Raw genomic sequence first — 25,709 nt, 5'->3', positions numbered from 1 at the left:
TCCTAACCTCAAGTTTTCTGCCTTTCGCACGTCCAACTGCAGGAGAGGAGGAGAGGAGGCGGAGGTGACCAGGGTGACGGAACCACGAGCAGGCCTGTTCCCTCTTGAGGACAGCTCTGGAGTCTGAAAGGGTCTCTGTGAATCGGAAACTGAAACTGCGCCTCGTACGCTGACGAAAGTTAAAGACCGAATTAGTCAAGTTTGCAACTCCTGCAAGGAACACAGCGGAGCAGATTCCTGGCTTCTGGCCCAGTGTCACTTATAAATGCGCCAAGAAAAAACGTCAGCTAAAAACCTTGTATTTGTTCATGCTTTGGTCCCGAATTGTAAAGACCCTGTCGTGTGGAACCCTTCCCGTGATGGGGTTAACTAGCGACCCTGAGAACTAGTGGAATTCAAAAAAAGCCATTGTACCGAGCTGCCCTAGGGCTCAGGGGCGGGCGCCGTGGGGAAGTCTGACGCGAAAGGGTGGCTTCGGTCTTGGGCGCCGCGCTTGCTCCCACCGGGTTTTGTTCAGCAGCCGGGCCCGGGTGGGTCGTGGGCAGGCTCTGGAGGCCTCCGATCCCGGCGCGCGGCCCTCGTAGAGAACACTTGTCACCCGCCGTCCCGGCCCGGGCGTCGGCGGGAGGCCGCTGGAAGCCCGGGAAAGGCGGAGTGAGGGAGCAGGCGCGGGCGGCGGTGACTCAGCCGGGAGCGCGGGGGCGGGCGCACGCCGGGCTGGTGGAGCCAGCGCGCTTGGAGGGGCGGCGGCGCCGGCCCGAGAGGGTTAAGTGGGCGGTGCCGGCGGGGCCCCGCCCCCGCCCTGGCCAGCCCCGGGGAGGCCGCCGCGCCCGGCCGTATTTATAGCGGCCGCGGCCGCCGCGCCGCGTCTCTCCCGCTGGCCCCGGCCGCGGCGTCCCGGACTAGTGCCCACCTCTTCCCCGCGGTGAAGGCGCCATGGAGCGGCCGGCGCCCCTGGCCGTGCTGCCCTTCTCGGACCCCGCGCACGCGCTGAGCCTGCTGCGCGGCCTGAGCCAGCTCCGCGCCGAGCGCAAATTCCTGGACGTGACCCTGGAGGCGGCGGGCGGGCGCGACTTCCCGGCGCACCGCGCCGTGCTGGCCGCCGCCAGCCCCTACTTCCGCGCCATGTTCGCCGGGCAGCTGCGCGAGAGCCGGGCGGAGCGGGTGCGCCTGCACGGCGTGCCGCCCGACATGCTGCAGCTGCTGCTGGACTTCAGCTACACGGGCCGCGTGGCCGTGAGCGGCGACAACGCCGAGCCGCTGCTGCGCGCCGCCGACCTGCTGCAGTTCCCGGCCGTGAAGGAGGCGTGCGGTGCCTTCCTTCAGCAGCAGCTCGACCTGGCTAACTGCCTGGACATGCAGGACTTCGCCGAGGCCTTCAGCTGCTCGGGGCTGGCGAGCGCGGCGCAGCGCTTCATCCTGCGCCACGTGGGCGAGCTGGGCGCAGAGCAACTGGAGCGGCTGCCGCTGGCGCGCCTGCTGCGCTACCTGCGCGACGACGGGCTGTGCGTGCCCAAGGAGGAGGCCGCCTACCAGCTGGCGCTGCGCTGGGTACGCGCCGACCCGCCGCGCCGCGCCGCGCACTGGCCGCAGCTGCTCGAGGCCGTGCGCCTGCCCTTCGTGCGCCGCTTCTACCTGCTGGCGCACGTCGAGGCCGAGCCGCTGGTGGCGCGCTGCCCGCCCTGCCTGCGCCTGCTGCGCGAGGCGCGCGACTTCCAGGCGGCGCGCTACGACCGCCACGACCGCGGGCCCTGCCCCCGCATGCGCCCCCGCCCCTCCACCGGCCTCGCCGAGATCCTCGTGCTTGTGGGCGGCTGCGACCAGGACTGCGACGAGCTGGTCACCGTCGACTGCTACAATCCGCAGACGGGCCAGTGGCGCTACCTGGCTGAGTTCCCCGACCACCTGGGCGGGGGCTACAGCATCGTGGCGCTAGGCAACGACATCTACGTGACGGGTGAGTGGGCTGCTCAAAAGGACTCTGGGCTGGCCGGTCCCCCAGGCAGGGGTCTCCGAGGTTGGCCTCCTGCGCCTCCCGAGGCAGCACGTTTACCTGCCGGAGAGACCCACAGAAGTTGGAGTTCGGGACCACACCTGAGTTCAAACGATCGCTTCCCTTCTCCACCCGCTGTCCGGGGCGGGCCGTTCTAGGGTCAATACTTTGGACCTAGAAGAAGAGCCCCTTGTGTGAGCCGGGACAAGTAGCTGCTTGTGGGTCGCTTCGCGGGAGCGGTCTGCCTGGAGAGCTCACTCCTTGCGGGGAGGTGCCATCCCGCCATTTGTTTGGAAGATACTGGAGCTTTCACCCCACACAATGAGAGCTTTCTTTTCTCCCTAAGGGATCTAGGGACAGGCTCAGGGCTGACGCCCTATGAGACATCCATTCTTAACTCCCGGGGATTTCTCCCCCCCAGATGAGCCACCCAGGCCTCCTGACGCCTGCATTTTGTCACGGGTGACTACGTTCCCTTGAGCTTACACCTTACCTTGGCTGTGCACTGTGGGTCACATGGTGTTTAGGCTGCTTCCTGCCCAGCGACTGTAAACATAGTCACATGCTAAGGTTTTCTTCCAGTTACTTGGCCCAAACCCCAAAACACTGCAGAGTCATGCTGGGCGGGTCCCAGCCTGCCCCAGTCCTGGGCTTCTCCCACATTTTTTAAGGATAAATCCTGGCTTAAACAGAAGGCTACCTCCTTCCATGGGGTGAGGAGGGGCGGTGTCTGAGAGCTATATAAGGAAAGAAGCTGAGTATGCATTTGGGTTCCACTGAGGGCCGTTAGCAGGCGGTGAGGCTCACAGCTGGGCCCAGCCTGGCTGTGCAAGAGAAAGCCAGCTCTGAGACTTGCTCGAGTGTTCGTCCTGGTGGGGCTCAGAGCTGACAAGTGGGAGGCACCCGGCCTAAAGACACGCTCGTCTCTGGCCACAGCTTCTTTGGCTGACAGCTCCAGGTCCAGCCTCTGCTGGCATCTCCCGGAATCAGCCCCCTTGGGAGCCAAGCCCCCCTCCCTTCACGAGCCGGTCAGACTGGCCCCAACTTTGCACACCCTTCCATAAATGTCTCAGCTGAGCAGCTAATCCTTTGGGTTTAGACAGGTGGCTGGGTCCTCCCAGACAGCTGCCCGGAGGGAATTTCGCGGGGGCGAGAAAGCCGCCTCAGCTGCCTTATGCCCGGTCCTCCTGCAGAAGGAAGGAGGCCCCGACAGAGTGGACTTTACACGACCCTTGTTTTCTCCCTTTAAAAAAGCTCAGGGCTTTGAGACGGATAGAATGTCATGCCTGCTCTGCCTGTGGCGCCAGCCTCAGGGGTAGGGAATGCAACCCGGGGGTCCCTTCAGGCTGCCGGAATTCTAAGTCCTGGGTAGACCTGGTTTATTTATGATTACAGTAAGCACTGCTGTTTTTTTTTTTTTTTTTGAAATAAACATAGACGAGAGTATATATATGTGTATATATACACACACACACACACACACATATATATATATATATATATGTATGTATATGCTTGTACAGCTTGGTGAATTTTTCTGGACAAAACGTGACAGTAATCTGCAGCTAAACCAATAACCAGAGCCCAGAAGTCCACCACGGCATGACTTTCTGGGTCGAGCTCTTGTGGTGTGAAGTAGGTTTCCTCTGAGCTGTTCGGGTACAGCCAGGGGTAGAGGATGGCCAGGAAGCCATCCTCTCCTCACCCCACTCACTTGCCTCGTGGCTCCCTGGGTGAACTGGTTCTGCGAGCTAGTGTTCTGATCCAGTGTCGGTTTATGTGGGGTCCACACTGAGGTTGCTGTCTACTTAGAATTGCAGCCCAGGGCCTTTGCGTGGCCTGTAGAGATTCGGCGGTGTGTTTATGGCATGAGGCTCGGCCATCTTCACGGGCAGCGGGCAGCATCTGCCTTGCCTTACGTGGGCCCTGGGGAGAGAGGACCTGTGTTTGCATCGAAGCTCAGGGAGGGTCATTCCTCCTGGAGACGCCCTCTTGGAAGGTGAGGGAGATGTGGGTGGGTGACTCAGCCCGATCGGCATGGGCCAGCCTGACCGTTGTACATGTCCTGGCAGGTGGTTCTGATGGCTCCCGGCTCTACGACTGCGTGTGGAGGTACAACTCGAGCGTGAACGAGTGGACGGAGGTGGCGCCCATGCTGAAGGCCCGCGAGTACCACAGCTCCTCCGTGTTGGACGGGCTGCTGTACGTGGTGGCCGCGGACAGCACGGAGCGCTATGACCACACCACCGACTCCTGGGAGGCCCTGCAGCCCATGACCTACCCCATGGACAACTGCTCCACCACGGCCTGCCGCGGCCGGCTCTACGCCATTGGCTCCCTGGCCGGCAAGGAGACCATGGTGATGCAGTGCTACCACCCGGACGCCGGCCTGTGGTCGCTGGTGGACTGTGGCCAGCTCCCGCCCTGGTCCTTTGCGCCCAAGACGGTGACTCTCAACGGACTCATGTATTTCATCAGGTGAGTCCCCAGGGGCCAAGACCGGCTAGCCACCGTGTGCTCCTTCCCAGGCCCCATGCCGGGCACATCCTCCCTGCTCTCCCCGTGACACAGATGCGGAAAACGGGGCCGGGTCTTCCTGACCTGATGTCCTTGTCCTGCCCGTGTTCCTTAGAGCTTTGTCTCTGGGCTTCTGTGGTTTCTTAAGGGATCCAAAATGCGGTGGAGTTCGGTCCTTTTGGGGAACTTTTTGAGACTCAGACGCTAAATAAAATGTGTCCCTTTAGGGACCTTCCACCTGGAGGATTCACTAAAGGCCCTGGCTGCCCTCACGTGGCCTTCGTTAAAAAGGAACCTTTCCTGCCTAGAGGGACCCCGCATCTTAAAAAGACCAGAGGAGAGCTTTTCGGGTACTCAGATCTTTAGGGGAGTTGTAGCCTTGACAGAGGGGCCTTCGCTCGCTCAGCAGCGTCCACGCTCAGGCCACGTGGCAGGTTCAGCCCCGCCCCCCGTTTAACGCAACATTCGCGTGTCCAGTGTGTTTCCGTGGGCCTGTCCATTCCCTCCCCAGCAGGCCCGGCGCAGGGAGGGCCCGTGATTCTTGCCGAAGGAATGCTGTTGTCCAGGGATCCCACAGCCGCTCTGGGCCAGGGCCAGGGCCGGGAGCTGGCGCTGAGCAGGCCCGGGAGCCACCTGTGGGACTGATGGCGGTAGCTGCTGCGTGTTGGGCCCCTGGACTTGTGAACGCTGTGCTGTCTGCTCCGTGGGTGTTTTCACGGTTCATATCCCTGACGCTCTGACGAGATGGGCACCCCTGTTGTCCCCGCTTGACAGATGACAAAGCAGAGGCGTAGAGGGGTAGGGGACTTAGAGCCACCGGCTCTGAGCGGTGGTGTAAGGTTTGAACTGAGGACATCCAACCCAGATCCCTGTGTGGTGACACTGGCCTCCCTGGGCCAGGCCATGGACCTGGCAGCATGGAGCAGAGATGGGCAGCCATTGGTCACCATGCATCCTCAGGTCTTGGTGACCAGTCACAGGCAAATGTCCTCTCCCGATGGGCCCGCGGGCATCGGGGGGACTAGGAGCCCCTGTCCGCAGCACAGCTTCCGCGGGTGCCGTACACCTGCCGCTCCCCTTCCTGGCCTGCAGCCTGCCTGAGCTTGCGGGACCAGGAGGGCGGGGTGGGGTTTGAACGGCGCTCCCGTCCCTCTTGGGTCGGGGGCTTTGAATCGGGAGCCTCAGAGGACGTGTGCGCTGTGCTGCTTCTGACCCTTCACCCAGCTCCCCCTCCAAGTCGTGGCAAATGTCTCCAAAGAGAGGGCGGGGACGGCTATAAATACAGCTTATCAGAGTGCCAGCCCCTCCCCCAGCCACGGTTCCAGGTTCCAGGCCGGGCGCCCGTGAGAGTGTCCTCCCACCCTGTGGTCCTAGGGCAAGGGTGCCCAAGGGCCGGCCCGCCACCGCGAGGGCCCCCTGCTTTCCTCCTCCTGGTCTCGGTCCCTTGTCATTGCTGAATCGCCCCACATAGAAGCATTAGGTGCCCCCGGCACCCAGTTGGCCTCTGCAGGGGTCCCCCTAAGCCCACTCAGCGCTGCCCCTCCCCGCAACCCGGCTGAGGAAGTGGGCTCTCAGGAAGGCAGCCCGTTTGTCCTCCAGGTGAGTAGTGGGGGCCAGGCCTGGGTCTGATGCACCCGAGTGTGTGTCTCGCGGCCACTCCGCGCATGCCCTTTGACACCTCACGAGCCTCGTAACCCCTGCTCGAAATGCCACCTATCCGAGCCGCTCCCTTCCGAAAGGTGCCATCCCGTGGGGTGTGGCCGGTGCTATGTGGAGCCTCATCCCCTCACTGCTGCTGGCCGGGGCTGTGGGTGGCGACCGGCTGCGCCCCCCTCTCCCGGACACACCCACCTCGGTTCCCGTTTAAGGTGGCTCCTTGGCAGCGGGGCCCCGGCCCCTCCTGTCTGCAGCTTGTCTGTCTCTGCTGGGGGTGGGCAGCCTGGTGGGTCCCCGTATTCACTGTCATCACCTGGGCCGCAAAGTAAGAACGGCTTCTACATTTGGCAGTGGTTGGAGGGAAAAATCAAAGCAAGAGGAATATCTCCTGACATGTGAAAACTTGTGCGAAGTTCAGATTTTTGCGTCTGTGAAAAGGTTTTACCAGGTCCTGGAATTATCCCCACACAGCTCAGTGTGGCCGGAGCCGAGGGGACTAGCAGGCGAGAGGGGCTGAGGTCAGGCAGGAGCCCTTGGGGCACTGACCCTGGGAGCACATGTACCGAGCACCTGCTGTGTGCTCTGCACAGGGCACCCGCTCTGCTGACCGGTCGGGGTCTTGGCGCTCTGCTCGTCGAGAAAGGCGTTGGACCTGATAGTGGTCACATGTGCCCGGGGCCGCCTTTTGTGCCAGGACAGCGGCATTGAGCTTTGAGGAGTTCCTGCAGGGCCTGAAATATTTCCTCTCTGGCCCTTCTGCTGACCCCTGACCTTTGATCGTTACTAGTGCCGTTTCGGGGGTTCGAGTCCTTGCTTTTTCAAGGCTGTGCCTTTGAATCTTTTACTGCATGGATCAAGAGTGTGTCAAACTAGGGTGAGGGACGTTGACCCCAAAAGGAAGGGCAGTGCTAGTGTTTTCCTTCCTGTAGCCATGGTCACCCCGCTACGTGCTGAAGACGTAGCAGTGGATGGCATGGGATGGGGGGCGCTGAGCGCGCAGTGGCGAGGCCAGTGGCCGAGCAGCAGTCCAGGGGATGTGGGGCAGGGGGCCTTCCTAGTCAGCGACGGGTGGATGAGGAGGAGGTGGATGGGAAGGCCCCTGGTAAGTTCAAGATGTGAAACATGCCGTTATGGCCGCAGCAAGGGGCGGGGGCAGCTTGTTGGCGCTGGGCCGCGGGGAAGGGTCTGAGCACCTGAGGGCGTGATCTGTGGGTTTGGGAAGCAAGTCTGGGTGCTGGCCTTGAAGTCCAAGCCAGCTACGTTTGGGGGCGTAAAATCAGAGATAGGGTCCCGCTGGCCAGTGGGCTGCCGCATGGCACCAGACAAGTCCCAAAGGCGAGTGGCTTGGAGGACCCTCTTGTCCAGCCCTTCACACCCAGGGGAGTCCCCCACCTGGCTCTGACCTGCTCTCCCCTTCCTTCCCTCCCCAGGGATGACTCCGCTGAGGTGGACGTGTATAACCCCACGAAGAATGAATGGGACAAGATCCCGTCTATGAATCAGGTAACTTTGCCTGTGTTGGAAGCGCAGGCTGGTCCTGTGTCTTGGCCAAAGTGTCATCCTGGGTCCCGGTGGGCGGGGCCTGTGCTGAGCCCTTCGCCTGTGTCGTCTCCCATAATAGAGAGCAGGGTTGTCCTCAACCTACAGCTGAGGGTCACCGAAGCTAAATCGTATCCCAGGGTCACACAGCTTAGCGCGTTCATCCGTTTGGACCAGAATTCAGTGAGTGGCTGCCATGACCCAGAGGACATGCTGGGGGACGGCAGATGCACGGGCCTGGGGCACGATGTGCCTGGCGAGGTCCTGGAACAGGCCCACAGCTCAGTGTGGCCGGAGCCGAGCGAACAAGCGGACGAGAGGGGCCGAGGTCAGGCAGGAGGTCCCTGGGTTCACTTATTGAGCGTCTACTGTGTGCTCCAAACGGGACCCCGTGCTGCTGCTACTGCCTGATCAGGGTCTTGACTTATCAAAAAGAGAGGTGCCGAACGTGCCAGCGTGTGGAGTTGGGAGGGCCGGGCCGCCTTCGGCCACGCTCGGCCACGCGGGCAGCATTCTTAGTCCCAGGTGCGCATCCGCGTCCACCTGCATCTTTTCTGTCTTCCTTGAAATTCCTAAACTGGCGCTCATGATAACCTGTGCGCGGCGAGTGTCCTAATTTACACCATCACGGCCTAACGTTTTTACGTTTAGGAAATGTAACTTTGTTTTTCCCCCATGATGAACTGCACATACTCATTATAGCAAATCTGGGAAAGATGGAGTAGTCCAGCCCCGTGGCTCAGAGCCCAGACTTTGGGTCAAAGCCCAGCCCTGCGACTGTCAGCTTCGTGAGGCTGAGTTTTCCCATCTGTAAGATGGCGAGGACAGCCGTGCCCGCCGTAGAGGGCTGAAGCTGCTCTCAGGGAGTCTCGGTGCCTCGGTAGCCCCAGGGACCTCCCCAGGGACCAGGCGTGGCACATGCTGGGCGTGGAGCCAGGTTTCCTAGGGGAGTGTGGGAAGGGTGTGGGTCTGTCCTGCAGGCATGCAGATGACGGCTCCCAGCACCACTTCAGAAGTGCTGAGGCCGCCCCACCCAAGGGTCCCACGCCCCTTCTGCATGGAGAGGGACCGCGGGGGGCCCTGCTCGGCCCTGGCTGCTGGCCTCACTCACCTGTCCCCTTGGCCCACAGGTGCACGTGGGGGGCAGCCTGGCCGTCCTCGGAGGGAAGCTGTACGTCTCGGGGGGGTACGACAACACGTTTGAGCTCTCGGACGTGGTGGAGGCCTACGACCCAGAGACGCGGGCGTGGAGCGTGGTGGGGCGGCTCCCGGAGCCCACCTTCTGGCACGGCAGCGTCAGCATCTTCCGCCAGTTCATGCCCCAGACGCTCTCGGGCGGGCACGGCTTCGAGCTGGACGGTGGCAGCAGTGACGTGGCCGTAGGCCGGCCTCGGCCACCGCAGAACCCCCACGAGCTGCACTAGCCCCGGCCTGGCCCAGGGAGGGCCTCGGTGCAGGTAAACAGCACCTCTGGGGGCAGCGACCCCCTCCTTTGTGCACGAGGACAGGTTGGGCTCACCAGGCGGAGCGCGGGCTCTCGGGCTGCTGAGCGAGCCTTAGGGTCCAGCGCCTGGGGAGTTCCATGCATCCAGAGCCCGAGTCACAGCCACTGAGGCCAAGTCCAGCTGTGAACGCCCCTCCCTCGGTCCAGGCCATTCTGCCGGCACGTGTCTCTGGCTCCAGAAGGTCGCCCCCCACCTCACCAGTGCGGCACACGCCCATCCTGCTGCTACCACCCGCACCTACCTGCTCCCACCGAGGGAGAGGAAGGCCGCTTCCAGGGCATGAGTGGAGGGGGAGACGTCCTCCCACGAGAGTGCGGACGCCCTGCTGCCTTCGAGCATTGGACACCAGGCAGGTGGCTGCGGTGGGGTCCCAGACATTTCAGCCCGCCTGCTCCCCAGACGGAGGGGGCCTCGCATCAGAAAACCCCGCACAGGGGTGGGGCTGGACAAGAGCGGCCTAGGAGGGGGCCCCGAGGGACCTGCTGAGTGCCGTCTCCAGTGGACCTGGGCTGAGACAGATGCTGGGTGTCCCCGTCCCTCCAGCCCCCTAGCAGGTGTGTCTCCCCTGGCTCAGAGACCGCTGTGGGACCTTCATCTCAGGCTGAGGCAAGAGCGTGCAAAGCCTGCAAGGGCAAGGTCACGGCCACTTGCTGGAGTCCTGGGAGTTCGCCCCTGAAGCCCGGCCAGGCAGGTGGCTGCAGATGCCCCGGCCAGCTCGGGAGCCGGACCCCCCACTTCTAAAGCGGGCTGTGGGCAGGGCGGCCTTGGGTCGGTTGCAAGGTTTGAAATGGAATTTGGCTTTTCCTTGAAAGACGGGGGCAGCTGGAACCAGAGTCGGGGGTGTGTGGTTTTTGATGTCACAGTGGTGCCTCTGCCGAAGCTCTCTGCAGGGCGTTGTAGGGTGAGGGGTGCCTTTAGCCCCTCAGAAGCCAGGCCAGCTCCAGGGAAGCCCCTCAGGGGCCCCAGTTTCCTCAGGGGAACGTGAGCATGTCTGTGGGTTGGGTGGTCTTGTCCCCAAATGATCCCCAAAATAGCCTTTGCTTGAGTTCGTCTTCCTCCCGGAGAAGAGGGTGTTTGCATTTTCCTCACGAGGCAAGCTGAGAGCAGGCGTTCACTGAGTTGCCTTCTGCGGGTGGCGGGACGCGGGTGCGCTCGCCCGGAGAACACAGCCGTCTGACGCCCTCGCTTCTCAGGCGGCACTGAGAACCCTCTTCCTGGCCAGGTAGCACGGTGCTTCTGGGGACGAGGCCTGTGGCTGTCTGCTGACGCCCTGCTGGAGCAGCTGCCGCGCAGCCAGCCCTTCCCATGCCTTCGGGGTTGCCACTCCCCTGGTCACTTACGGGCGCCCACTGTGCACCAGGCGCGGGTAGGGGCGGGGCCTGGGCCAGCCATCGGCTGGGCTGCTTGGGGTCAGCCATACTGCCCCCACCTGCCCACCCGGGTCTCTGCCTTCAGCCCTCGTGGTCGGGGTGTTTTGGGGTGAGTAGGGGTTCACCGGCCCCTCTCCACGGGGCTGTTTCACTTCGCTTTCCTGGGGCTGCTGCGGCGTTTTTCTGGCCTGGGTGCCTGCCTTACAGGCCCAGCTCCCTAGAAGTTGTCCCATGTCCTGTGGGGTGGCTGTCACTGGTTCCTTTGCAGGCAGAGGCTGCCCAGGTGTGATGGCCTGTGTCCTCTCAGTGACACACGGACTGCAGGCCGCACAGGATTGGTTGAGCCCTGATTCTATGCCAGGCACTGAGCGTGGTGCCAGAAAGACTGTGCTCTGCCCAGTGTGTGTGGGAATGTGCCACGCAGGTGTTGTGGTAATTTGACAGGTCACCTGGGGGCGTCCGGAGGAGGGATGCAGGCCTTGGTCTCAGAGACTTTTGGCGTCCATCCTCTAGGCTCTCTCCATAGAGGACCCCCTGGGGCCGCCCAGCAGGTGGGACGGAGTGGGAGCCGGAAGTGCGCTGTGGTCACCGAAGCGCTCCCCTCCTCCCTCCAGACAGGCGTGGCTGTGGCCCTGGCGGGGTCCAGAAGCTTTGTCGTTGAGATGGGCCTGCAAAGGATTTTCTTTCAAAATCAGCCCCTGTCTGGCCCTCCCTGTAGGAGCTCCCTCGTGGCAGGGGCCCAGTGTCCTGGGTTCTTGCTCTTTTTGGTACTTCACCGTGACTGGCCATCATGAGACTGATGGTAGCTGTGCCCAGATGATGGCTGGCTCGGTGTGGGCCAGTGTAAGAGGGATTGGTTTGCAGGCTACCGCAGGTCCCCACCACCCAGACGCTGTCTTTGGTGTAAGTGTGGGAAGGGGAGGTGGGCAGCAGCCTCAGGGACAGGCCTTCGGAAACATCTGCCCCCTGCTCTGCCCTCCTGACGTCTGGTCACAGGCCCTGCGCTCCAAAGCTCCCACCGCTTGCTTAACGGCTGTCTATACACTGACTGACTTGGGGACGGAGGCCGGGCCAGCAGGGGGTGGGACTGTCTCTGCGTGTCAGATGCACACACCTTTATCAGTCTAGTCTAAAGACAAATTAAGTTATGAGAACTCAGTGATAGTATTTAACGAGCTGATCTACGAAGTAGTCTATTTATATGACCTCAGAGACTTAGGTACTAAAGACACCCTCCAGTGTCCAGCACCCAGCCCGACCCGAGGGCGGGGCTGGTTTGCGTATTTATTTGTTCTGTAGGCTTACATGTCCAGAATCCTGTAAGGTTTTAGGATGCCTTCAATACATACTTTTTTGAAATAAAAACATTTCCTATACGTGTGGTGTCGCTGCCTTACTCCTGCCGCTGCTGTGTCTTGGAACCTTTGGGCTGAGGCCAAACACGTGTGGGGTGGGGGAGCGGACGAGTGCGGAGGGCCCAGGGCCCCCCTCCTGGGGCCAGCTTTTCAGGCCCTTTTCTCAACTTGAATCATCACAAAGCATGAAGAGGCCAAGCCCAAGGTGTGAGGAACGAGGGTGGCGGAGTCCAGGCCTCACTCGCTGCTCCAAAGCTGGTTCCTGCCTCCTCGACTTTGCCTGTGGGCACCCTGCCCCTGAAGGGGTGGGCCCATGGTGAGGGGACCTTGGACCTGAGGGAGAGGGGCGTGGAACCCCTCAAAGGGGGGACCCCAGGGAAGAGGCCACAGTGTGCCTTGTTAATGCCCTTGTCCAAACAGCCCTGAAGCGGCTCAGAACCTGGGTGGCGGTCGTGGCGCTGGACACTCGTTACCTTGGAGCTCCCCAGTGGTCAAGGAATAAAAGTTGGATAGATGGGTCCTGGGTCAAAAACAAAAGGTAAGTGAACCTTCTCGAACTCCAGGAGGAACTTGGCATAGCCCGGAGCTGGCGTTTCCGGAACCCAGTGCGGGATTTGTGTGGCCCGACGCGCGCGCCCGCTGTCACTACCGGATTCGCTCCGTGCCAAGCGCCGAGTGGCAGCGCCTAATCGCTGGTCAGGTTTTGCGCTGTACGTTTGCAGATTCCGACATCCTCCCCTCAAGTGCTGGGGTCTACGTCCCCTCGCCTGTAACCTGGGGAGTGGTTCGTTGGTGACTGCCTGGACCGGCACAGGTGGCAGAGCTGACGCTGGCTCTAAGGGCAAGGCCGTAAAAAGGTCTTGCAGGTTTGGCCTGTTGGGGCTTTTGCATTTGGCACAATGCCGTGAGGAGACCCAGGCAGCCGGTGGAGAGGGACCCAGAGCCACCCCGAGCCCAGCCCCCAGCCCGGGGCGGTTCTGGGTGGCTCGTTCCCCAGCAGGCGGCGACTGGAGCAGCAGGTTCTCGCTGAATCCCCTCTATGAAGCACAACTGTTGATAATTCCATTAGAAGAGGAGGGAACGAAGCAGCAACGTGACTGGTCACAGAGCTGTAAACGGGGAAGGGATCTGGGGGCAACCTGCCTTCAGTGCCCATGTGCCCTTCCTCCGTGACAAACCAGCCACCGTTTCCCCACAGCACAGAACCGCAGGGCCCCCAGGGCCTCTCACCATTCTGAGCCTGGCCCTGCGTGTGCCCACGCCTCCTAGACAAACCAACCAAGCTCGGGCCCTCCCCCTGGAGGGGGCCTGTCTGTGGACATGCCACCAGCCAGGGTCCAGGGCTTGCTTAGCCTCCTTGGGCCCCAGGTGTGCTTGGCCGCACTCTCAACAGCGGAAGTCTTGAGCCGGCGAGGCCATCGTCAGGGGCCCTGGCCACTCTGATTCCAGGCCTTGGCGTCCTCCCCCCACCGGCCGGCAGCACCACAGCTATGAAGTAGGAACGGCAGGCACTGCTGTGTCTGCCCCCAGGTCTCAACCCTGACCGAATGGGGGGCACGAGACAGAGGAGAGTGTCCTGGGCCAGAGGCTTGGTCCCCAAAGCCACCCGCCCCGTGTCGCTCCACTGAGGGCACGTGACGCGGTGGGGAAGCGCTGGCCGAGCTCTGCAGTGCAGGGGGCCAGGCAGGGACACGCTCCTCCTGGGGGACACGAGGGGGAAGCAGCACGTCGCTGGAGGCCGGGTTACTGGGGATCGGGCCCCTGGATGGGCTGAAACAACCGAGTCCAAAGCCGTGTGGTTTATTGGGGGGGCGGGCGGGGGGCTACGTGTCACAGTCCTCAGGAACGGCGGCCGCGATGAGGAGCGAGGGCTCCGTGGCGCCGGGGCTCGCGAAGCTCTCCTCCGCGCACAGTCTCTGGCCAGGCAGCTGGGAGGCCAGGCCCCCCTGGGCCAGGGACTCCACGATGACCTCTGCCGAGCCCACCTCCAGCTCGGGAGGCGGCTGCAGCGCCACCACCACCACCTTCTCGTCCTCGATGACAAGGTTCCGGAGCTTGCGCTGCCGCGGGTTGTAGTTCTCCACCCGGTCGTGGATCTCCATGTGCCTCCGCAGGTGCGCCTGCGGGGAGGGGCGCTCAGCGCTGGGGCGGCGGGCGCCGCGCGCAGGGGCTCGGAGGCCCCAGGGGCAGGAGGAGGTGACCCTGGGCCTACCTGGCGGGTGAACTTGTAGCCACACTCGGTGCACTCGAACTTCCTCACACCCTTGTGCCTCCTGACATGCACGCGGAGCTGCTCCAAGGCTGTGCAAGAGAAGGGACCCCGAGGTCGGAAAGGCGAGAAAGGTGGAGTGGGCGGGCCGTGCGCGAGGCAACAGTCCTCTGAGTTCACAATTGCTGCTAGGAGGGTGGGGTGAGGGACCTGCCAGGCTGTACAGCGCCACCCAAAGTCACTACTAGGACCCAGGGGAGCTTCAGGGAATGGAGGGGTCCCCTGCTGAGGAGGAGCCTGAGAAAGCCACCTCATGGGGGACACCCACCAACTCTAGTCAGCAGGAAATGCAGGGGGCCCGGGGCTCGCCCAGGAAGGGGGCGGGTGAGGGCCTCAGCAGCCTGCCTACCTTTGAAGGTCTTCCCGCAGATCTGGCAGCAGTGCGGCCGGCCCTCTTGGTGGCGGCTGGCCACGTGCCTCAGCAGGGGCCCCTTCTCCGTGAAGCGCTGCGCACAGAACTCACAGCTGAAGGGCCTCTCGCCAGTGTGAGTGCGATTGTGCTTGTCCAGGCTGGCTGCGGGGACAGGCAAGGGCTCAGCCACGAGGCCTCCGCCCCAGGGCAGGGAGGGGCCGGGCCTGCCTCACCTTGGGTGCGGAAGGTCTTGCCACAGAGGTGGCACTGGAAAGGTTTCTCGCCCGTGTGCGTGCGCAGGTGCATGTTGAGGTTGGCCTTCTGAGTGAAGGCGTGGTTGCAGAACTCACAGACGTACGGCCTCTCGTTCCTGTCCGGGTGGGGGACACAGGCAGAGGTCATCACCAAGGGGGGCGGCCCCTCACTTCACTGCAGCTGGGAGCCAAGGGAGCGGCAAGGCCAGAGCAAGGCTGCCTGAGCCCCTGGAAGGGGCCCTGGCTTCAGTGAGCTGCCTGGCGCAAGGAGGGCCTGGGCAGTGCCAGGAAAGGGGCACTGGCTCCAGCCCGGAGCCACGGGAAACCGAAAATCTGCCCAGGGAGGTACAGGGCCTTCCTCTGGTCTGGAATCCCTGCTCCTAGCCTCTCTGCCTGGCAAACCTGTTCATCCCTCAGACGCCCCCGACCCAGAAAGGCTGCACAGTCGGGGCAGGGCGCGCTGTTTAGTGTGTTGTCAAACTCTGTCTTCCCGGCCCACTCGCTGGCCAGAGCCAGCAGCAGGGACGGGCCCTGGGGGAAGACGGGCCAAGCTGTACCTGTGCTTGGCCTTGATGTGCATCTGCAGGCCGTTCCGGCTTGAGGCGCGGTGCCCACACTCCTCGCACACAAACAGCTTCTCCCCGCGGTGCTTGAAAGCCTCGTGGAGCTGCAGTTCCGTTCGGGTCAGGAAGCACTTGTCACAGGTGGGACACTGAGGGCAGGAGGGACCGGGCAGAGGGAGCAAGGAGGGCCAGGGTGAGGGGGGGCGGGGCCACCCTGGGAGTGCCACAGGGCAGAAGCCTCACAACCCACCCTCTGGACCAGCGACAGCCCCAGCATCAGAGCGGGCCCGCCCCGCCTCGCACAGCCTGGCACTCACAGCATGGGGCTTGGGGGCGCCGTGCAGCTTGATCATGTGGTTCTGCAAGTCCTTCTTCTGCATGAACTGCTGGGGGCACGAGGAGCACTGGAAAACAGGCCCAGTCACCCGAGGAGGCCAGCACCCACAACCCCGGTCACCCCTGGGCTACGGGGGGGACCCGAGGGCAGGGCCCAGCCTGAGATGCCAGGAGACTCCCTGTCCTGATGCGAAGGACGCGCGGGGGCGGGCCCCGTGCTACGGCCTCCACAGAAAGAAGCAAGAGCCCAGAGAGGCCCGGGGCCTTGCCAGAGGCCAGGGGGCATGAGACGGGTAGGGAAGGCAAGGCTCCTTGAGGCTGGCAAGGGGGAGGCGCCTGGCACCACCCCACGTAAAGGGCTGGGTGGGAGGGACCCCAGGGCCGCGGCCCTAGGGGCAGGCCGAGGCTGACCTTGTAGGGCATCTCCCCCGTGTGGGACACCATGTGCACCCGCAGCTCCATCCTCCGGCGGAAGGTCTCCCGACACACGGAGCACGTGAAGACCTGGCAGTGTGAGGGGCAAGCAGGGCCGGCGTCAGCGGGGGCCTCGGCCGGCGACGGCGGCCTCTGCCCGGGCTTCCACGTGCTGCTGGGAGGAGCCTGCCCGAGGAGGGGGCCGCTAGGGTGGGAGAGGGCAACACGTAACCTGCCTGCCCGGACCCTGGCCGATGCAAACCCACCACGCCAGGCCCTTCTCAGGCCCGACAGGCTCGGGGCACAGGCCGACTGGCCTTACCTGTAGCCCCTGCCCCTGGTGACAGGCCTCTAGAAAGACAAGGGCAGGGTTGGGCTGGCCTCACCACATGGGCCAGCCGGTGGGGTGGGGGGTGTGGCCAAGTAGCCTTTCCCTTTCCCAGCAGCTACCCCCTACCGAGATGCCCCTTCTCCAAAGCCCGGGGGCAGAGATGGCAAACCCAAAATGCCTCCCTTCTGCTCTTGGGACCTGTGTCCCCACCTGTAATACCAGGGCACCAACTCGGTGGCAGACGAGGATGCTGTAGCTCTCCTGACTGCCACCCCGTCTAAGGCAGTCTCCTGGGGGCCCCTCCCGGATGGCAGGAAGACAGGCCAGCGCGCCCCTGCCCACCAGGACCTGCGCCAGCACACAAGTACCTGTTCTGAGCGGTTCATACAGTTCCGGGCCTCGTGCTCCAGGAGATTCTCCTTCCGAAAGTAACACTTTCCACATTTGGAGCACTCAAAGGGCTTCTCCCCAGTGTGTTTCCTGCCAAAAGAAGCCATAGCAAGTGTGGGGGCTGGGCAGACTGCCCACCTCACCTCACCCAGTGCCCACTCTGGCTCCTAGTGGAACCACAGGGCTGGTGAACCAGCAGGTGGAGCCCAGGAACCCCTCTCCACCTGGCTCCAGGTCTGCAGGGCCACCCCGGAACCCCGCACTACTCTGCAAAGGCAGAAACAATCCCCGGGGCCTGACTCCCCGGAGAAACCACTCATTGTGCCCAGAAATTCTGTGGCCTCCACCTTCAAAACCACGGCCAGAGCTGACCACGTTGCCTCGCCCCCGCGACCCCCTCGTGCAGCCCCGCCAGCCCCTGGGCGGCCGCCTGAGCCTCCTCCCAGTCTCTGTTCCAAGCCAGCCTCGACTAGCCAGAGGGGCCCTTAAAATGATCTTGTTGCGTCTTTCCTCAGAACCCTCCAGGGCGTCCATCCCACCCTGAGAAGAGGCCTGGGGCCCTGTGAGGGCATGGCGGGCCTGACCCCTACCTCGCTGGCCTCACTCCCCAGGTCTCTGTGCCTCGATGTTCGATGTTCACCAACTTGCCACTCAGCCCCACCCCAGACCCTCCTCTCAGCCCAAACGCTCCCCCCAGCCATCGGCTCAGTGACCTTCCTCACCTCCCTGGAGGCCACTCCAATCTCCTTTCTTTCAAACTGCAACCTGACCCCGCCCTCCGCTCCCCAGCCCCCAGCACTGCTGCCGTTTTTCCTTTCTGCTCTAAAGTGACTTTGCTGGGTGGGAGGTAAGCTCGCCAAGGCGCTCAGAGCAGTCTTGTCTGCTACTTGGTAAACAGCTTGTTGATGACTAACTGAATGAACTCTGGCCTCGGAGCCTCCGAGGGGCACCAGGAGCCCTTCGAGCAGACGCTTCTCTCATCCTCTGCTGCTGCAGGCTCCTCATCCCCCCTCCCAGTGCCCTCAGGAGGCCGTCGCCCCGTCCCAGTTCCTAAGGTCAGCGCAGCAGCCTGTGGCCCCAGCTGGGGATGGGGTGGGGCGTCCACCCGAGTCTTACACCGGGGGAGTGGCCAGGCAGATGTGGACCACCCCAGGGGTGCCCCCACACTGAGAATCCCCCAAAGACTCCACTGGCAGCAGCTGTCCCGAAACACGGAGAGCGAACAGGTTCCCATCCTCCTAGCTCCAACTCCAGTTGGTCATCAGTGGCTTCCCAGTGTCATGAGCAAACGCATGTGGTCCATCCTGGCTTGGCAGGAAATTGCGCCATGGCGGACCAGTGATGTCTTGGGCTACAGAGTGTTAGGACCGGAAGGTGTGTCACATAGGTGCCAGCCCTGGAGGCCCTGCAGCCAGCGCTGTCCAATTTGGCAGCCAGGGACACGTGGCTACTGCACAGTAGAAATGTGGTGTGTCGGAGGAACTGAATTTATTTAATTTTAATTGTTTTTTAAGTTAAAATAGCTCCATGTGGCGTCTGGTTTCCTTACTAGACATTACAGCTTCAGACAAATGGTCTTTTATGCCCCACTGACACCCCGGGGCTAACCCGGAAACGCAGGCAGCACCAACCCTAAAGATTAACATCTTGGCCCAAAGCCGGCACGTCAAGCTTCAGAAACTCCTAAGGTGTGGCCACAGGCTTCTCCCGGCCCTCGCCCTCGGCAAAAGCCAGCTGGAGGCCAAGGTCCACAGTGGGCGGAACTGTTGACAAGGTGTCCACATACCTGCTCCAACCAGAGGGCTCACAGGAGGAAACAAATGAGTCGGACCCAAGACTAGAGGCTCGCTCCCCGCCGACCAGAGGCGTACCAACTCCAGGCGCCACATGGATCTAAGATGGAGCCCCTGGCCCTACGTGGCCCAGAAACGAGGAGCACAGGCCCCCTCCCCCAACATGGGAACGGCGGACAGGAAAAGCAAATAGAAAAACAGAACGTTTACCTGTTGTGGACTTTTAGATAATATTTGCTGAGGAACTTTTTATGACATGTGGGGCATTCGACTGGCACCGCTGTACCTTTTCTGCTCTCAGGGGGCTCGGCTGCCAGGGAACCTGCGTTCAGGGCTGGCCTAGCAGCACACGACTTCCTGAGCATGTCTGATTTCCTCCTGGTCGGCACGGCCTCCATCTCAGAAGCGTAGTCGCCATCCCCATCATCCTCAACTTGAACCACCACTTCCCACTAGAGCAGAAGAGGCAGCAAGGAGGACCGAGGTCACCAAACTAACCAGCAAGGGTTCCAGGGTGGAGCTACAGGGCAGCCCGTTCTATCCAGTTCCATCCCAGGGCCCAACTCAGGCACATCCCCAGATGAGTCCCTTTGTGACTGTTGCCTTCGGTATCCCAGGGCAGGCAGCATCCGAATCCTGTATTTGGAGGACAGTGGCTGGATCTCACTACCCTGGGGAAACACCTGTAACCTTGATGCCACCCACTCCACCCAAAGAAGCTGGCAGCTGTGATTCACAGAAAAGTCAGCCTGTGGCTGCAGGATGGACCAAGTTTCCTGTTTGGCGAAAGCCTATTTCAAACCCACGTAACAGAGATTCCACCTTAGGGTCCAGATGATGCCAGAAAAGTGTCAAATCTCTCCCTCCGCCTCCCACCTCCCCATCTCCAGCACGCTGGGCACAGTACCTCATTACTCTCGCCCTGCAACTGGACACTTTCGGCTTCGAAGGCCCTTGGGGGCACTTTGCAATCCTCAGGCTCCTTGTCCTCTGGGGCACAAAGCTTCAAAGCCTGCTTAAGTTTCCCACGCAGGAAGGAGGGGCTCTCGCTCTTAGCAGGGAGACCAAGCTGGGGCCTCTGGGGGCTGTGACTGCCGCTGAGCTCCTGATCCCTGGGGACTTGACCCACAGTCCTTGAGACTTCCTCTTCCTCCAAGCCTGCCAACTCCTTGAGGTGGCTGTTCACATCCCGGGGCGCAGGTTTCCCCAGCCCGCTCTGGCCACTTGGTGCCTGTCCCACTGAGGTTTTGGGCTTGAAACTCTGGCACAGCTCCACGACCTCTGGCACTCGCAACTCCCTGGCTGCCAGGAGCACCTGATCCCGGTTCCCTGAGGTGAGGGCGAGGTGACCAGTGTAGAAAAAGTCCAACAAGAGTCCAAAAATCTCAGCGAAGCCGGCGGGGAGGATAACACTGCCCCCTGAGCCATCCCCATAGAGGCTCTGGAAGAAGTGGCTGCAGCAGGCAAGGACACTCCAGTGCGCCTTGAACACCAGGCCCCCCACGTCCAGGGTGGCGTCGCAGTACTGGCCCTTCTCCCGCTGCTTGTTGAGCTCCTGCAGAACCCTCACACTGTGCTGGATGAAGGAACCGTCCATGGTCTGTCTGGAGGGAAGGAAACCAGAAGTGACACCCTGGCCAGTCCAACCCAGGGACTAACAAGAGAAAGCCCCGGATTTGAGAAGAGAGAAAGGGGAAGGGGACTCTCCTGTCACATTTGTCACAAGGGCTTGGATCAAGGTTAGCGTGTGCATGCTGGGACAGGAACGGACGGGAAGACCCTCCGGGGACGGGGGCCAGATGAGAAGCCCGTATTGGGGTTGGCCAGAGATGGGTGGTGGGGGAGCAAGGGGGCTAGGTGTGGGGAGGAGGAATACTTGCTGGAAGACAGGGCAGGGCCGTGAAGCGGCGCTGCGGGAAGGAACCAAAGTTTGGGAAAGAGGCAGGGGATCAGGGCGAGCTGACAGGCCTGGCACAGTGAGAGGACCCGGGCTGGGACGCGCGGCGGCTGCGGGCAGGTGAGCGGCGCCCACGTTGCGCCCACACGTCCGAAGCGGCCGCGCGGAAGGCGGCCGCGGTCACCCTCCGTCAGCGCCCACGGCGGCCCGCGCGGCCTTTTCCTCCCTCGCCCCGCGCCCGCCGATCTCCTCACCCGGGCCAGTCCTCCCTGCGCCGGCCCCACCTGCCTCGGGCCGCGTCCACTACACAGCCCCACCAACCAACCGCCCGGGCCATACGTGCCCGGCCGCCCGTACGGAGACGCCGCCGTCGCCGTTGCCGGACGTGACGTCAGGAAGCGCCGCCAAGGCGGGACGCCTCGGAGGCGCGGCGTTTCTAGCTCTGCACCTCGGGGCGGGGCCACTCAGAGAACGGCCAATGGCATTGCAGGGGGCGGGGCCAGGCCCAGTTCTCTTCGTGCTAGGCCTGCCTCCCGAAGTTGCCTAGCAACGCCAAGCTGGGCTCCAGGTCCACGCGGCCCCGGCGCCGGGTCTTCGTCCGGCTCTGGCCGAGTCCCATGATTCCGGCGGCGACCCACCCTCTCCCAGACAGGAACTGCAGCCTAGACGCACATGTCACCTCTTTATCGGCAGCCGGGAGTCCGGCTTGCGGTCTCCCGTGTGCTTACATTTCCCAAGTCGTGAGTGAGGAGCCCAAACACCTCCCGGACACCTCAGGCCCTGTGCGCCCCACTTGACCTTCGCCCCTCAGGGCAGAGGAGGCTTTCCATCCGCCCTGCTCATCCCCGGCTTTGCTCTGCCAGGCCCAATGGTCAAGTGGAGCCTCAGTGCCTGGTGTAGTCCTGGGTGGAGGCCTGGAAGTGCTCCGTGCTGTTGAGATCCGGGTGGCAGAGGACCACAGAGCACGTGGGGAGGAAATAGCCGCTGAAGCTGCCACTCAGGCTGCTCACTCAGCATGGCCAACACGTTGACGGCTGGCAGGTACTTGCCCTGCTAGACGCTGGCAGTAGTGAAGAAGGCGATCTAGGACACAAAGTTGAGGAGCAGGCTGAAGGGGACACATTTGGCCTCACTGTAGTTTTTTTGGCAGGTCCTTGCCCAGGTAACTGCAGGCAAAGGTGCTGACTGAGAAGAGACCATTGTAGGTGAAAACCAGCATGAAGCCCAGTGAGTTAGCCTCGCTGCAATCAAGCTCCACCAACTGAGGAAAGTGCTGATATTCCCTGGTGGGCGGTGGGGTCCACACTGCAAGCCAAATCGGGCAGATAAGCAGCTGGGCCACTGAGCTGATCACTACAAACAGGCCAGCCCTGTGGTTTTGGACCCAAGCATGGGAGAAGGTGGGTACCTTGACCGAAGACTTAAAGATGAAGATCGGCTGGAAGGAATGGATTGTAAGGCCGGACAGGAAGATAGCAAAACTGAAGGCAAAGAGGCCTTGGTGCGGCAAGCGCGTGGGCTCCCCAAAGAAGCCATAGAGGCTGCAGCTGCCCCCTGCCAGGAAGCCCAGCAGGAGCAAGCAAAGCCTGTCCCCAGCTGACCTCACCACGGGGGTATCTAAGTACCAAACAGGCCAGCAGTCCCAGCCACAGGTAGTAGCAGCAGTGTATTAGCCACCAGAAGCCCCAAGAGATGGGCTCATGCTAAGTCAGAAACACCACGGTGCGTGTGAAGCAGGTCTGGCTTCCCTCGAGCACCCACTCTTCTTCCCCACAAGGCTGGTAGTTGTGGAGGTCTGGAAGGGAAGGTGGAGAGGGCTCCTGAGAGCCAGGTGAGCAGAGCAGGAAAGGGCAGAAAGGCTGTGCAGGCCTGCAAGGGGCTGGGAGGGCTGTACCACAGGAGCTGGGCTCCACTGGGCGCTGCGAGACGGGCATAGCCCTAGCCCTGAGCAGAGTGCAAAGCCTGTGTTTCCTCAAGGTGCTTAAGTTAATTACAATTTTAGAGACATGCAGATAGCTTCCATATGGCTCATGATCCCAGAAGGGATTTGCAGACTGGGAGGTCCTTAGGGAGGGCCTTTACCCAGGTAACTCCGCCCACACGCCAGTGAGGCTCTGATCAATGGGAGCAGCCAGCCCCAAAGGAAAGGCATTTTCATCTCTCTCCCCAGCACTTCCACTAACCAAATCCACCTTCCCTAGGGGCTGCTCTGTGCTTTCTCTGAGCTGAATCCCAGAGGACAGAAGAGATGCAGTCCCACGCCTGCAGGGATAGTAAAAGAATGTAGAGTCCTGCCCTGGGCTGAGCCCTAGATATCTCAGTTCGCTTTCTGATCTTGACCTTGCATCTCTGGGTGCAGTATGCTATTTCTTTCTGCTGCAGACACACTACTATCCGCAGTCAGGCCAAGCTATTCAAGGTGCTAGTTGTCTTTGGTATGGATGATAGAGAGACTTTATACATATAGCCTGAGAGGGCAGAATGAGACCATAGCCTCATCTGTTTGGAGGTTGAATTTAGGGTAAGTTTGCATTGTAGGAATTGGGTTGGGAGCTGTCTAATAAAGGGCAAAACTAGGCCTGAGACTTTTAATTGGTTGTTTCTTTGTACTTGATTAGAATTATTCTGGTAGCAGCTACCCTCCAGCCTGTACCTAACTATCAGCAAAATGACCAGGGCAGTGTTCTGGGGCCAGGTGTGCACACGTGTGGCCCAAGGGAGGTCCTTCCTCCTGCTGTATGGATTCTTGGAGTGCCAGGTCACCTGCCCATTCGCTTGTTCACTCACCGCTCTCTTTGAGAAAGGTCCCAGCTTCACACGCACATACTCAAAGCAATGGTGGCGGAAACCCACACACACTCATTCGCTGGTGCCCTTCAAGACAGTCACTGGAGCACACGGACTCAGGCACCTGCAAGAAGCCGCAGGTGTTCTGCAACCATATGAAGGAGCCCCAATCAAGGGATGCTCACATGTGGAACGGAAAACAATCTCTGCGTCTGCCCTCCTGGCTCACACTCAGGACGGAGCCTCTGGTCGTGTGAACTGGGGGCAGCGGGGCTTCCAACTGCCAGCCCGTGGAGCTTCTCTGGCAGGCCTGGGTAGAACCATGGCAGCCTGGTACTTGGGAGGCCCTCCTGCCCTGTGTAAGCTGTGTCAATATCGCCCCCAGACTCCGGGCTGCCCCTGAAACCGTGGCCTGGGGATGAGTGACCACATCCCAATTACCTGGTTGTCCTTGTCATGCCACTGGATTTTGGTTTTGTTTATGTCCGGCTGAACTGGAGACCAAGTGGAAGAGCCGATGACCCTGAAAGTCCAGTCCCAGGCAATTATGTTGTAGCTGCTGAGGGGGTCCACACTGTCATTAAATGTCACAGTGTCCTTGTGTAGATGGAAATTCACCTTGAGGATCCGCTCCAGAAGCTGAAATAGAAAGGGATCTGGAGTGACCACAGATGACACAGGCTGCTCCTTCTCCACCCTCCCCCCCTCGACCCTCCCAGACCCTGAAGGCTCAGGAAGCAATTGCTTAGGGCCTTGTTGGGCTTCTATCTGGGCAATGTCAGCCTGTCTGGAAGTTCTTGTCCCTTTCTGAGAGCCCCTTCCCCTCCTAGGAGGCCCCTTGACTCTTGCGGCCAGCCTCCTGACTGAGAGGCCTCTAACAGAGGACCCTTTACAAGGATCCGAGGTATGGTGGGTGGGAGGAGCTGAGGTTCAGGGAAGCTAAGAGAGGGATCAGTCCTCCAGTCAGTGGCCTTTGCCCCCTTCCCACCCCCAGCTCTTAGGGGCAGAGAGTGGTCATCCTGCTTACCTTGGGGAAGCATCCTGGTACAGCATGCCAGTTGCAGGACAGCCTTGCCTGCCAGGGGTAGACTCGGCCCCGGGAACAGGATTGGGAGGCACAGCCCAGGAGCTGGTGGAGGCCGTGGGCCACAGCACAGACAGCCTGGTCCACGTTGTGGACGGAGCCCACGGAGAATGTTTGGAGAGTGGGCACATTCAGAAACAGCAAGACCCTGGCTGAGGGGGTAGGCAGAAGACCCTGGAGGCACAAGTCCCCCTAAGTGATGGCTCTGCTGAGCCTCACTCACCTGTCACAGAGGGTCACCGTGGGTCTGTGTCTCACCCCCCAGACACTCAGTCTGCAGAGGGAACAGGCCTGCAATGAGGTAATCTCCAAGGAGGCTCAAGTCAGGAGAGAACTCCACATTATGGCAGCCAAAAGCCCAGCAGCAGGAAAGGGACAGATGCAAGACAGCCAGGTGAGCCACCCGGAGGAACACGCTAACCTGACAGTCCTGTGCCCGGCATGGCTGAGCCACACCCTCCGCTGAGGTCAGGCTGTTTGAATAGAACAGACTGCAGCTGCCCAGGTGCTTCCCAACCTCTCTCCTGTGAAAGGGGCGGGGCTGGACCCCAGTGGTCGGAACCAGACCGTTTACCTTGGCTTCCGGGCCTTCCGTCCTACTCAGGAACTGGGCAGGGTGCCAGCACAGATGCAAGCCAGGCAGCTCCCACTGATCCTTCCTCTGCTCGTCTGTGGGTTCTGCCCTTGCTCTGATGCCTATGGCTTCAGCCTGGCTCGGAAGGGAAGCCCTGGTCTTTTTTTGAGGAGGCGTGGGAGGAGGTGGGCCTGGAGAGGAAGGCAAGGACACGGCTTCTCTGGGGGCCCTGAGGGACACGGTATGAAGGGTCGCTAGCAGGGACATGCCGGTTTTAGAACCTCCACCGAGGCCTCCGTTTACCAAGTGAGACGTGGCTTTGAGTTGAACTCCCCTGTCAGTTTTCTGATACTGAAATTCTTGAGTTTATCATCGTGGTTTTGCCTTGTTGTCCAGGGTTGCAGCCTTAAGCCCAAAAACAAATGCATGCAAAGAGGATATGCAAACAGACGGTTTTGTTTAAACCACCAATCCTGGAGCTTTTTCTGCAGTTAGAAAACCATACCAGGTGAATTTCTGGAGAGGTGGTCCAGACTTGGAGTGGGATATCTGGCTTTCCCTCTCGAGGTGGCCAGGGCGCGCTTTTGCCTAATGTAAATGGAGACTGGTCAGTGGTCGCCGAGGCTTCGGCCCCAGAGCCCCTGCGGGTGGCGGCGGAGGCCCGGGTGCATTGCTGAGGCCGCCCGCAGAGGGCGCTCGCGGCTCCCGGGCCGCCCCTTTCAGTGGCTTG

At 61.5% G+C, this 25,709-nt stretch overlaps 3 protein-coding genes across 7 annotated transcripts; 1 reads left to right on the top strand and 2 right to left on the bottom strand.

The window, feature by feature from the left end:
- Positions 1 to 864: 864 nt before the first annotated feature.
- KLHL21 (kelch like family member 21) lies at positions 865 to 11,956 on the top strand. The gene is made up of 4 exons (XM_016165344.2): positions 865 to 1,957; positions 4,066 to 4,471; positions 7,597 to 7,669; positions 8,836 to 11,956. Exons 1-4 carry the CDS (start codon positions 937 to 939, stop codon positions 9,127 to 9,129), a joined length of 1,794 nt encoding a protein of 597 aa, XP_016020830.2. The 5' UTR covers positions 865 to 936; the 3' UTR covers positions 9,130 to 11,956.
- A 1,763-nt stretch (positions 11,957 to 13,719) lies between these two features.
- On the bottom strand, positions 13,720 to 23,901 carry ZBTB48 (zinc finger and BTB domain containing 48). 5 transcript variants are annotated; one of them, XM_036228191.1, is made up of 12 exons: positions 23,763 to 23,901; positions 23,322 to 23,466; positions 19,545 to 20,241; positions 18,848 to 19,089; positions 16,823 to 16,934; positions 16,121 to 16,213; positions 15,691 to 15,777; positions 15,368 to 15,522; positions 14,790 to 14,926; positions 14,554 to 14,718; positions 14,148 to 14,236; positions 13,720 to 14,055 (listed from the first exon to the last, which is right to left on the bottom strand). In XM_036228191.1, the coding sequence occupies exons 3-12, from the start codon at positions 20,232 to 20,234 to the stop codon at positions 13,759 to 13,761; spliced, it is 2,067 nt and encodes a 688-aa protein (XP_036084084.1). In that variant the 5' UTR covers positions 20,235 to 20,241; positions 23,322 to 23,466; positions 23,763 to 23,901; the 3' UTR covers positions 13,720 to 13,758. The 5 variants fall into 5 exon arrangements, with proteins under 5 accessions (XP_036084084.1, XP_036084086.1, XP_016020829.2 ...); XM_036228193.1 differs by having other exon boundaries at positions 19,545 to 20,237; XM_016165343.2 differs by lacking the exons at positions 23,322 to 23,466; positions 23,763 to 23,901 and adding an exon at positions 20,789 to 20,904.
- Positions 21,200 to 25,646, bottom strand: TAS1R1 (taste 1 receptor member 1). The gene is given in 9 exon segments (XM_036228204.1): positions 21,200 to 21,544; positions 21,546 to 21,677; positions 21,679 to 22,163; positions 22,166 to 22,219; positions 22,222 to 22,329; positions 23,322 to 23,445; positions 23,763 to 23,960; positions 24,349 to 24,579; positions 24,980 to 25,646. Coding segments are annotated over 9 exon segments (1,737 nt in total). The 5' UTR covers positions 25,247 to 25,646; the 3' UTR covers positions 21,200 to 21,406.
- Positions 25,647 to 25,709: the final 63 nt, after the last annotated feature.

The sequence above is a fragment of the Rousettus aegyptiacus genome, unplaced genomic scaffold, assembly GCF_014176215.1.
Source record: "Rousettus aegyptiacus isolate mRouAeg1 unplaced genomic scaffold, mRouAeg1.p scaffold_m13_p_1, whole genome shotgun sequence".
In the NCBI taxonomy this organism is placed as follows: Eukaryota; Metazoa; Chordata; class Mammalia; order Chiroptera; family Pteropodidae; genus Rousettus; species Rousettus aegyptiacus.
Note: the sequence above shows the minus strand (reverse complement) of the source record. Positions and strands in the feature narration are given on the sequence as shown.

Coding starts and splice junctions, on each gene's coding strand:
- KLHL21 (XM_016165344.2), top strand. CDS start 937: ATGGAGCGGCCGGCGCCCCTGGCCGTGCTGCCCTTCTCGGACCCCGCG. Junction 1,958..4,065: donor CAACGACATCTACGTGACGG/GTGAGTGGGCTG, acceptor ATGTCCTGGCAG/GTGGTTCTGATGGCTCCCGG. Junction 4,472..7,596: donor GGACTCATGTATTTCATCAG/GTGAGTCCCCAG, acceptor TTCCCTCCCCAG/GGATGACTCCGCTGAGGTGG.
- ZBTB48 (XM_016165343.2), bottom strand. CDS start 20,871: ATGGCCCGGGCGGTTGGTTGGTGGGGCTGTGTAGTGGACGCGGCCCGA. Junction 16,935..18,847: donor TATCTAAAAGTCCACAACAG/GTAAACGTTCTG, acceptor TTCTTTTGGCAG/GAAACACACTGGGGAGAAGC. Junction 16,214..16,822: donor GTATGAACCGCTCAGAACAG/GTACTTGTGTGC, acceptor TCACACTGCCAG/GTCTTCACGTGCTCCGTGTG.